At 30.3% G+C, this 11,540-nt stretch overlaps 1 protein-coding gene across 2 annotated transcripts; it reads right to left on the bottom strand.

Moving 5' to 3' along the window:
• Nucleotides 1-1,474: 1,474 nt before the first annotated feature.
• LOC111457717 (two-component response regulator ARR17-like) lies at nt 1,475-3,871 on the bottom strand. Of its 2 annotated transcripts, none has more exons than XM_023100089.1 (5): nt 3,503-3,871; nt 3,287-3,405; nt 2,614-2,691; nt 2,157-2,224; nt 1,475-2,058 (listed from the first exon to the last, which is right to left on the bottom strand). In XM_023100089.1, exons 1-5 carry the CDS (start codon nt 3,630-3,632, stop codon nt 1,767-1,769), a joined length of 687 nt encoding a protein of 228 aa, XP_022955857.1. In that variant the 5' UTR covers nt 3,633-3,871; the 3' UTR covers nt 1,475-1,766. The 2 variants fall into 2 exon arrangements, with proteins under 2 accessions (XP_022955857.1, XP_022955867.1); XM_023100099.1 differs by having other exon boundaries at nt 3,287-3,402; nt 3,503-3,862.
• Between the last annotated feature and the right edge of the window lie 7,669 nt (nt 3,872-11,540).

Below are 11,540 nucleotides of genomic sequence, written 5' to 3'. Positions count from 1 at the left end.
GGGTGAGAGATTTCACCTAGAGCTCTCGTCTCTTACATTGGCTCGTGTACTTTATTACCATTTGAAGGGGCTGAATCCAATCATGAAATAACGGTAGAAAACAAAATCCAAATAACCCATATAATAATTTGAAATAAAAAAAAAATAGAAAAGTAATGATTTCAGAATATTCCAAAAATATTTAAGATGCTTTTAAAAAAGATTTTTATAAAAATACTAATAAAATATGGAAAATTAATATTAAATTCATTAATGAAATATAGGAAAATTTTAAAATAATTTAAGTGGAACACGGCCACTACCGGTTTAGGAGGATGGCAACAAGTATATTGGGAGAAGTTGGTGAATTCAAGTGCGTGGGAGTCAGTGCACTGATTGCGTAAATGTTTTCCATTCTCATTTTGCCTTTTTAGTTTTTTAATCTTTTTTTAATAACATAACATTCAATTACATTTCTACCCAACAAAGATCTGACATAATTACATTTCAAACTGCCCTCAATAATTCAAATATTGTGTTCTAAAACTCATCTAATAATAACTAATATAATCTAACCTTGTCAAATAATTTTGATATTGAAAATTGTCTGTAGAATAGTCTGGAATTGTTGTGCGTAGATCAATGGGATGAATGTAGATATCATGAATACAGAGTATAGGTGTTGCTCGAAATGTGTCATTCACTCACTTTTACTCTGAAGATTAGACGAAAAGCCGCAATTACAAAAACATCGGGATACACAATGAATTTCATATGAAACCGCACTTTACTATGATTGATAAATGGCACAAACCTATCTCGCCGAATTTGAAAAATTCTAGAATAGAAAAGCAAAATCGACGCATCCATTAACGAATCAAAATTTGGGTAGTCATAGCTCCTCTAGCCTTGTTATTTCGTATAGTTGGCAAGATTTTTTCTCGAACTAACCCACTTCCTGGTCTTTGCCAAACGGTCGCTAGAACATCCAAATCATTTGTGTCAAAATAGCTAAAATGACCCAACAAAAAAATACATATTTCAATTGTATCAATATTTTACCATAAATATTTTTATAAGATAGTTATTCAAAATTTTATATAGTTTAAATTACAAATTATAATCAATATTTTTATATAAACATTTGATAATAAATTTTCTTTAGTTATTAATTTTAGCAATAAATATTATTGTATAATATTATGTGATTTATAAGGTATTATATGATATACATATTTTAACTTTAAACGAAAATTAAATAAATTTATAATATGGAATAGTATATTCATTAAAGTCATTGATTCTGAGAATATAGGAAATGTAAAGTATTATTTTTTAAATTTTCACTATTATATAATTTTTCAAAAACAAATATGACTCATTTCTTTTCTTTAATTATTATTATTTTTTTAATTCCTCGCGCGCGCGCGTCCTTTTAAGGTTCCAAAACAAAAACCTCTTGTTTGTTGTGATTAGAAATTGATTAACGAACTTGAAAGACAAAAAGGAAACTTCATTTGATATTTTAATCCGAGTTGTAAACCCTAGATTGATTTCCCTCGAAAACGTCCCATTGCAGGAGATTCTTCAATCTCGATCCACAAACCAGACATTATCAAGGACGACGACGGTATACAAACCATTTTACATCTCCAATTTCCTCTTTACGACCTGGAAACTTCTCCGTATAATGCCGCAGAAACTCGAGAATATTATCGCAGCGAAGGTGTTCGACGAAATCGTATCTGTATTCTGTGCCAATGGCGGATGCCTTTGCACCATTTTTCTTATACTGCAGCTTGCAGTTCTTTCAGTTTTGGTCGTCTTTCAGATGGCTCTGGATTCGCGGCTTTTCTCTTGCTGAAGGTATTGTTATTGTCGTTTTTGTTATTTTCTTCTTTCGTGCTGTTTTCGTCGTCAATGGCGTCGGAATTAGTGATTCCGATTTCGACGGTTTCTTCTTCCTTTATTTCAGTAGATGAACGGCTGAGGGACCTCTGAAGGTGAGGCTCGAGCTTCTTCACGTCTGATAGTTGAAGAGGCTTCAAAAGGAATTCCTCTGCTCCTTCTTCCAAGCACCTGTAAGTAAATTGCATTTATTAGAAAGCAATACTTAGCGAATTGAACCGAAAAGTGAATAATATAAAACAAATCGAGTGAGAGAATTAAATATTTACATGTGGATTCTTGAAGGTTCATTCTCCGATGACATGACAACAACAGGAATATCTTTCCAAGAAGATCCCTGCAAATGCACGTATCATGTAAGCACTCATAAATCTTCTAATTAATATTTTAGTGATCAAATGATCGGTTGGAAATATCAAATCATTTAGATTTCAAATATTTGTGCTCTTTCCTTACAAAACATCGGATTATTTAATTCTTTGAATCATTTCAAATACTTTTCAGAAAATAGATGTCTAGAGAAGGATACCGAATATTGCAGTTTATGTGCATATGAACAAGTAAAACTTTTCAAATTTGGATGCCTGGACTTTAGTATACGGTGAAATTTTTGTCCATCATTTCCTTTCTTATTGACTTAGAATATCATTCTGATATCGATCTCTTTGTTTTTTTAATACCATGCTTTAATATAACCGAAAATTCAGAGAACAAGAATAACATTACCTTGAGTCGTTTGAGTAGATCATAACCAGTCATCCCAGGCATACAGTAGTCTGTCATGATTAAGTTGACTTTGACTTCCTGTGTATCATTATAATGGAAAATCAATATGAAAATGATTTATTAAATAATAAAATTAAAAACAAATCAACCCTTAAGAAACACATGCTAACACGACATAGGGGTCCCCCGTCCAAAATCTTTTCCACAGGAAATCTTCATCAATTCCCGGCTGATTGAATGCCGTTGAAAAGTGATAAATTTTAAATTGTATTGTAGCTAAAATTTTCTTCACATGTGATGCACGTAAAAGTATGCAACTTGCACTGTCTTTATCAGGACTTCCCTCCAAGACTCTGCTTGATGAAGGCACCAAATAACAGAAACTTCAATTTTAGAAGAAATACATTGTTTGCTGTTTTTTCCCCTCTTCTTTCTTTTCCCTTTGAAGATGATCTCGATTGGGATGTTGATTCATTATTAATCAATCAATTCTTATGATATATAGATAATTCACTTGGACATGAAGTTCATTTAGGAAAGAGACAGAAATTGGTGTTGCTATATGCAGAAATTTGTTCATAGTTTTAAGTTGCTTGTCTTCTTTAGTATGAGTTGAAGAAAATGAAAAGAGAGAGAGAGAGGATCTTGGCTGGAGAGAAGAAGGGAAAATTACCTGTTGGTGGGAGAGTTGTGGGGAAGAAAATGAAGCAGCAGAGGAAGAAAATTTGTCAAGGTCATCAAGCAGACCCAGGTATCTAAGAGCTTTGTCTCCAGACTCCACGCAGGTCACTGCTGGGTATTGGAAAAAGAAAATAGTTATAGAAAAAGATGCGAGAGGTAAGAATTTAGGAAGAAAATTTGGTAATTAGATGGGCAACTATATGTTTACCTTCGCATGAAGAAATTCTTAGGAGCTTTTCCAAAAGTTTTCTGTCTATAAGGCTATCATCGACAGCCAACACATGGAAATGTTGCTGTATTTGTTGAACTTCCGCTACATCTGCTGCTTTCAACTCCATTATCCCCAAGAAAAACACCCAGCTATTAGAGAAGAATGGTTTCTTTTTCCTCTGATCTATTTACAAAATTACAATGGTTTTGCCATTATCAGTTTCAACAACTGGAGAGAGATCAGAAAAAAAGAGGTGGGATGAGAGGAGTGGGAGGGGGGTAATATTGCAGGTCTTTATGAAGTGGGTGAGGAGAGAGAGAGAGAGAGAGAGAGAGAGAGAGAGAGAGAGAGAGAGAGGAGAAGAAGAAGAAGTTAAAGAATAGTTACAGAAGAAGATGTCGTGTGTGTGGGGGGGTGGGGGATTGTATTTTCTGTCATGCTGAGATCTCTCTCTAGATTCTGTATACCCCATTGGTACAACAACCACTTATCTCTTTCTTTCAACTCTCTATTCTCTCTCTCTCTCTTTTCTTTGCTTTCCTATGCTCTTTTTTCCACTTTTACTTTCTTGGTTAAGATTTTGTTTGATTGCCAAGAAAAATCCCAAGATCTTTGTTCCCATTCGGTCATCATGATGATGGAAAAGAGTTGATTTTGGGTGTTAGTTGGATTTGAATCAATTAACTAAAGACCTTTCTGATATTAATTAGAAGCGTACTTAACTAATCAAACTATCAATGAATTGGATTCCCCTCCATTTCCCATGGTTCTTCTCCCTCTTTTCTAATTTGTAATTAGTGCACTATTGCTTAATTACTTGCAATTTGGGTTTGGAAGGTTGGCTTTTCTTTATAAACTTAGGTCGGATAATTTCATTTTAACTAATATAACACATACCCTTTACCTGTCTTCTATGAATTTCTCTCTCTAACTATTAGGAAATGATAGATGTGACCCATTTTAGGAGCCATTCTACATTACCAAGTGCCACCATATCATCTTTATTTTCCTTTAATTCACACCGACCTTTGTTTGCCAAAGACATTGATATATGTTCTTTGTTTTTATCAGTAGGCCTAACAACTAGGTGTTTATTTTGTTTCTAGCATCTTCTAACATAAATCCATCAACGAATTGACTTTTGTTTCTAGCATCTTCCAACATAAATCCATCGATATTAACTTGTTGGGGTCGAATAGAATTGACTTTTTAGACCATTTTCAATGAAGTCGTTGTTTATGTTGACGATATTTAGTCATGAATTATGGTTTATCATATATATCATATTTGACCGTTTATTATAAGCAAATATGTTGTATGATTGAGGATATTTTATCTTTCATTCCCGTTTATCATAGGTCCCATATTTGACTATTTATTATAGATAAATATCTGGTATGATATTTAGTTTTCTAGTTTATCCTATATATCATATTTGCTCTTCTATTATAGGCAAAATATATTGTATCCATTTATGATTGATTCTATATATATATATATATATATATTGTAATTTACTTGATTTTATAAATGATTATAAACAGAGAATTTCACCACTATTTAGGTGGTAATTTTAACAAATATTCTCAATTTACAACATGTTTGGATGTGAATTCGAAATTTTGATTTCTAGGTCGAGAATGTATATGTTAGCCCATTGAACTGTAACGTAACAAGGTTAGCCAGTTCATTTTTTTCTTTAGGATTTACTTATTTTCTCTTTCTTTACTTGATTCAAAAACAAATTTGCTATGAAAATTCTTAAAAGAGTGTCCAAGACAAAACTAGCTTATTAAACTCTCAGTATTTAATAGGTAATAACTTCACAGTTGTGAAATTAAAACCATCAATTTTATTTCTTTAAACTCATAAATTTGTCGTAAAAAAAAAAAAATTCATAAACCAATGACATCTGGAACAAAATCCACACCAAATCTCTGAAGTTGACTTTAAGACACAACCTTTTGGTGAAAATTCTAGAAGGGGTTTCTTAAATGGGCATGCCAAATCCAAATCTTGATGAAAAAGATGTGTATATATATATATATACCTACAAGTCCGTTGCCCTCGACCCATTATTGGAGTTGTGGCTTAAACCACAAGCAATACAATCCCCGTTAACTTCTCAAACAAAAATAATTGAAATCATTGACAAAAGTGCTTACCTCAATTAATGACAACTACTATTTGGGGCTCAATTGGTCCTCCCATTTTTCAACCCCCAATCTTACAAAACCTCATAATAACTCAACTAATTCTCACATTTTCAATCATTTTCCTAATAAATATATTATCATATTTTCTTTTTCTTTCAATTTTAAATAGCATAAAAAAAAAAAAAAGCCGTGTTTTGGACAGGCAAATTCACGTACACCCAACATAATTATTAGAATTTTGAGCACCGGAAAGGCAAAAAAAAAAAAGGACGGTTTTTTAGAATGATGTGTAGAATTTTTTAATTATAATAATTATTAGCATTATTTGTATATTTATATATATATATATATATATATATATATATATATATATAAATTCTTCTACAGGGACAAAGCGTGGGAGGGACCTCCGACGGTAACATAGACGGAGACATGAAATAAATAAAGGTAATTTTGGGTGTGGGGAGTGGGGTCCACTCCACCTCACCTTGCTCTATGTTGCAATTCCTTCACGATTTTGGTTTTTTCCTTTTTATCTATGAAAAATCTCTTGTGGGTCCACTTTTCAAGATCTTTGGTGGGCCCTGCAATTTCCTTCTTCTTCTTTTCTTTTTTTTCTTTTTTTTTTTTCGAATTGGCCGAAAAATAATAATGATAAATATTAAAATTAAAAAATTATCCTAATTTATATTTTTTTAAAAAATAAATTGTAACGAATTCAAAATTTTTAAACTTATTATTTAGATTTATGAATTTTAAAAATTAAAATATAAAATGGGTAAATTTATTTCTTTGAAGCTTATTCTCCGCCTCATATGGCGATTGTCTGTAAAATGTAAATAGACTTTTATATTTTATATTTAAGAGGAAAAAAGTCTGTTTTACGATTATGATTTTTGTAAAAAGAAAAAGAAAATATAAATATGTATATATATTATTCTCACGCTCCCAATTGTGGGTTCCTCGTTCTTGTCTGCCACGTGTTACTGTTCCCATGTGTTGTTACTCAATCATACGTCTGTCAGCCAGTAATTAGCTATCTGACGTGGATCGATCTCAATACCTCATGACTGGATCTTATCATCCTCTTCCCTCCTCATTATTCTATTCCGTACAGCAACCTTCTTGTCTTGCTTTTCAAACGATAACAATAAATAAATAAATAATTTAACAAAATTTAAATTTTAAAAATTTATTATTCACTTTTTAAAGAACTTATAGACCTAACCTTGAAATTACAGTGTCAATTGAACTATACTCGTATTTGTGTTAGCATAATTAAAATAAAGACGTGTGAGAGAAAGTGAGTATCAATAAAGGTTAGTAGTGGGTAAGGAAAACGTAAACAAAACTTAAACAGAAACCAAATTTATGCTAGAGATTTAAATATAATGTTTTTTTTTAGTTCAATTTCGGGTATATATATCTTAATCAATTTGACTAAGTGAGTAGGAGATTGAAGCCGTGATATTTAGGATAATATTATTATTTTATTAAATAAATTGTATACTCGAATTGACCTTACATTAATAACTTATGCATGTGATACTAGTCTAGTCGTATAAAGTAAATATTCCATAAATATCAATAAAATAAATAAATATAACGACAACCGACTTTTTATATAAAAAAAAAGAAAATAATTATTCATTTAGCCACGTCATAGTCAAAATAGGAGAAATTTTATGTTGCCATCAAACCATATATTAATAAAATACACAAGCAAATCCAAGTAGGTGATCGCAAAATATTTAAAATAAAAATAAAAAGTGTATTAATAAGGTTGGTTATTTTTAATTATTTTAAAATTTTTTAAAGTTATTGACAGTTAAGGAAAAAAAGAAAGGTGGGGCCCATTCGTACACAAAATCAAGATCTTATTGACCAATCTTTTCTTAATAAGGTCATCCAAGAATCATATTCAGAGATTTCACTCCATCTACTTTCTGGGCCCCACCTCAATCCTCCACTCTTCACAATTCCTTGCATTTACATTTTTATTGGTCAACTCTATTCTTCATGATCACTACGACGTCGTTTTCAACAACAAGTGATTCCTTAGCCTCGTGCTTACCCTAATTTGGTGAAAGGATGGATTGCCTCAAATCATTTTAGCTCAATTTACGAGTTTACCTTATTTTTTAAAATTATGCCTAAAATTCTATTTTTATTCGGTATTCTTCATTTTTTACCTATGCTTTTAAATATCGAGCCAAATTTTTAAAAAGGAAAATATTTTTTCAAAACAATTTTTTTTATTTAAATTTTGTCTAAAAATTCAAATATTTTGTTTATAGAAATGATAGAAAATAAATACCAATTATTAAATGAGGTTTTATCCAAAATTTAAAAATAAAAAAATGTTTTTAGTTTTCAAAAATTTTAATTAAAAGGTCAAATTTAATGGTATACAAATTTATTGTTAAGGATATTTATTACTAAATTACAGTTTACCGTATATATATCATATTTGATATTTTATTATAAGTAAATAATATCTAGATATTTACTTCTATTACATATTACCGTATGTATCTTTCATTTATTGCTCTTTCCATGTCTGGTAATTTATTTGATTATAAATAAATGACTTTCACATCATTTACGTGGTTTAATCAAACATTCTCATAATATTAGAACCCTTTCGATTTAGCAACTTCGATTCTTTCATTAGCTTTTGAATCTACCGTTCTTCTCCACCACCATTGTTGGCTTTGACACTGCATGGGCAGTCTTCATAGCTGCCGCAGACGAAGCTAATTGATTACTCTTTGACTCCACTCTTTTGACCTCCAAATCACCTTTCGCTATGGCTTGCGTATACCAATTAATTAGGGTTTAGCAAACATTCTCATTTATTAAGAAACACGAGATATACAATTAAATAAAAAGCTATAATAAATCGATAATTCACTTCATATATACCCGTCACTCGACGAATTAAGAGTATATGTCCTTAAAACTTAAAAGTTACAGAGAAAATCAATATATTTATTATTTTTGTGTGAACGCGTTTTAAAGAAAAATATTAATATAAGAGAAGTGTAGGAGAAGGAAGAATTTAAAATCTTTTAAAAATTAAAAAATTAAAAAAGAAAAAGAAACCCTAATTAGCTTGCTTAAAGCATGGGAAAAAGGGGTTTGACAAAATGGGAAAGCCCAAGTATGAAAGCCGTGCAAGGAGACGACCGACTTTAAATCAAATCCATATTAATTCTTTTACGCTTTAAACAAAATAATAATAATAAATAATAAAATAATAAATAAAATAAATAAATAAGAAGCATGATGATCACACAAGATTTGATCGGTTGACAAACATTAAACAGAATCCATCACTTTGTCTTCTCTTCTCTATGATGAATCTTAATCTTGTGGGGTCCACTTTTTTTCCACGTTTGGTAGCCCACAGATAACACTTTTCCATAATTAAGGTTACTTTTCTCTTTTTACTTTTTTTTTAATACTTTTATTTGATTCTCGAGTTCGTTTCAATTTCATGTTCGTTTGAGCGATAATTTTAGTTGACGTGTGTTAATTGTAATAGCTCAAGCTCACCGCTAATAGATATTGTCCACTTTAGTCCATTACGTATCGCCGTTCGACTCACAGTTTTTCACGTTTATAAATAATGTTTCGTTCTTCTCTCCAACCGATGTGAGATCTCACAATCCACTTCCTTAGGTGCCTAACGTTCTCACTGGCACACCGCCCCGTGTATGGCTTTAATACCATTTTGTAACAACTTAAGCCCATTATTAATAGATATTGTCTGTTTTAACCTACTACATATCGTTGTTAGCCTTATAGATTTTAAAACGTGTCTGTTATAGAAGAATTTTCACACGTTTATAAGGAATGTTTTGTTCTCCTCTCCAAGCGATGTGCGATCTCACATTGATCAACAAAAAAAAAAAATTAAAATTAACAGGAAAATAACATTAAATGGGATGCTATGGTGGTCCTTCTAACTAGACGTTGATACAAGTCAATAAACCTACTTAGTTTAACGATTGTAATTATGATTAAATATTTATTAAGGACATGCTTACCCAATTAATTTTAAAATGACTGTATCATACTAAATAAGCTACAAAAATAATCTTAAATCATGAAATTCAAATCCACCTAATCCAAAAATTAATGGAATCAATTTTGTCATTTAACATTAAATATATAATTATATAATATAAAATTTAATTTATTGCCCCCACAAGTGTTATCATTCTTTTACGCATCAATTTGTCGTGAAGCCATTCTTTTCTTATTCCTTTCTTAATCATTTGAGGACCACAATTTCTTGAGTAACGCTGTCGGCCGGCAGGTGCTCTCAGGTGGCGACCTCGCCGGAACTGCAACTAGTCCGGCGTATCTAGGCACCTCCCCTTAATTGAGGCGGGACTCCTTTTCTTTTGGAGTTTTAGTCATTTTTACTATGCCTTCGAGGCTCATAATACTAAGTTTAGAGCTTGACTCTAATACCATGTTAGATGAACACGACTCTCCATAATTGTATGATATTGTTAAGCTCTCGTGGCTTAACATATCTTGTCTCATTTAAATTTTAATTATAACGACTCAAGTTTGAGAGCTAGTTACTGTTAGAGATCGGATTAGCAATCGACGCTTTAGTCATCTCTCCCCAAATTTAATTGTATTTATTAATAAAAATAATGAATAAATTTATATGATATTATATTACAAATATTTTTATATTTTATACGCAAAGTAACTAAATAAATATATATTTTTTCCATTGTTAAATAAAGATTTGTAGATGACTATTTATAAGTTTAAAAACATTTAAGTTTTGGGCCTAGAAGCCCAACTAATGCCATTATAGATCGGGCCGAAGCTGATTGAATAGATATCTGGCCCAGTTTGTTTGTATGGCCCAATTATTTAAAAAACGAAATTGAGTCATAATTGATTTTTTTTTTATTAATTAATTTATTTATTTGTTTCAACACTACCTTCAAATCTCTTTTACTCGACCATATATTAAAATCAATTTTTTTAATGCACGAAATAAATAAATTTCAGTTATGACTAATTAAAGGATTTTAACAATTAATAAAGAAAATTATAATTTACATTTTGTATACTTTAAACATAATATTTATTTTTCATATACTAATAATTAATGATATTTAATTGTTCATATTAAATTACGATAATTTTAAAATTTCAAATTAAATTATCGACTTACTCCTAATGTATTAAAACTATCCACTTTTTTTCATTGAAAAATAATGATATTTTATTGAATCATTATAATATGAACATATTTGGATACCTACGTTACCTAACACATTCAATTGTTATTTTATTAACAAAATTTTAAATATAGATAAAAGTCAAAGTTGTATGCCAATCTTGAAAGTTGTTTAGATAGTTTTCGGTTCCAAGCTTTATTGACCTTACGAATCCATTTTCGATGGCTAGAAAAGCATTGTAGGGTACCTTACGTTCAATTATATATATATATATATATATATATATATATCAATCTATTTGATTTTTACATCGCGGTCTAATAAAAAATATAGAGGACTATAAATATTTTTAATATCAATTCAAATAAATATGACTCAACGATAATATATATATATTTTAAAATTAGAGATACAAATTTTCGTACTCTAGTATGTTAAATATAATTAAAAACTATGAAAGTAATTATAATTTAACTATACAACATATAAGTATGTTGGACGATGAAAATCCTAATTTAAGGAATGATCATAAGTTTATAATACTATCGAACGAGTAACAAGCCCAGAGTAAAATTACCATCGTAGAATCATTCTTTTGTACGCAGTAAAAGTCACGGATTGGCCGAATTTGAATTTGTCCAAGTTCATGCTCCTTCTCTCTTT

The sequence above is a fragment of the Cucurbita moschata genome, unplaced genomic scaffold (genome assembly GCF_002738365.1).
Source record: "Cucurbita moschata cultivar Rifu unplaced genomic scaffold, Cmos_1.0 Cmo_Scf00002, whole genome shotgun sequence".
Classification (NCBI taxonomy): Eukaryota; Viridiplantae; Streptophyta; class Magnoliopsida; order Cucurbitales; family Cucurbitaceae; genus Cucurbita; species Cucurbita moschata.
This window is presented reverse-complemented; position numbering and strand designations above follow the sequence as displayed.

Bases quoted from the DNA above. Each gene is read 5' to 3' on its own strand.
- LOC111457717 (XM_023100089.1), bottom strand. From the start codon at position 3,632: ATGGAGTTGAAAGCAGCAGATGTAGCGGAAGTTCAACAAATACAGCAA. The intron at 2,225-2,613 runs GTAATGTTATTC...GTGCATTTGCAG, and splicing joins ATCTACTCAAACGACTCAAG to GGATCTTCTTGGAAAGATAT. The intron at 2,059-2,156 runs GTAAATATTTAA...ATTTACTTACAG, and splicing joins GAACCTTCAAGAATCCACAT to GTGCTTGGAAGAAGGAGCAG.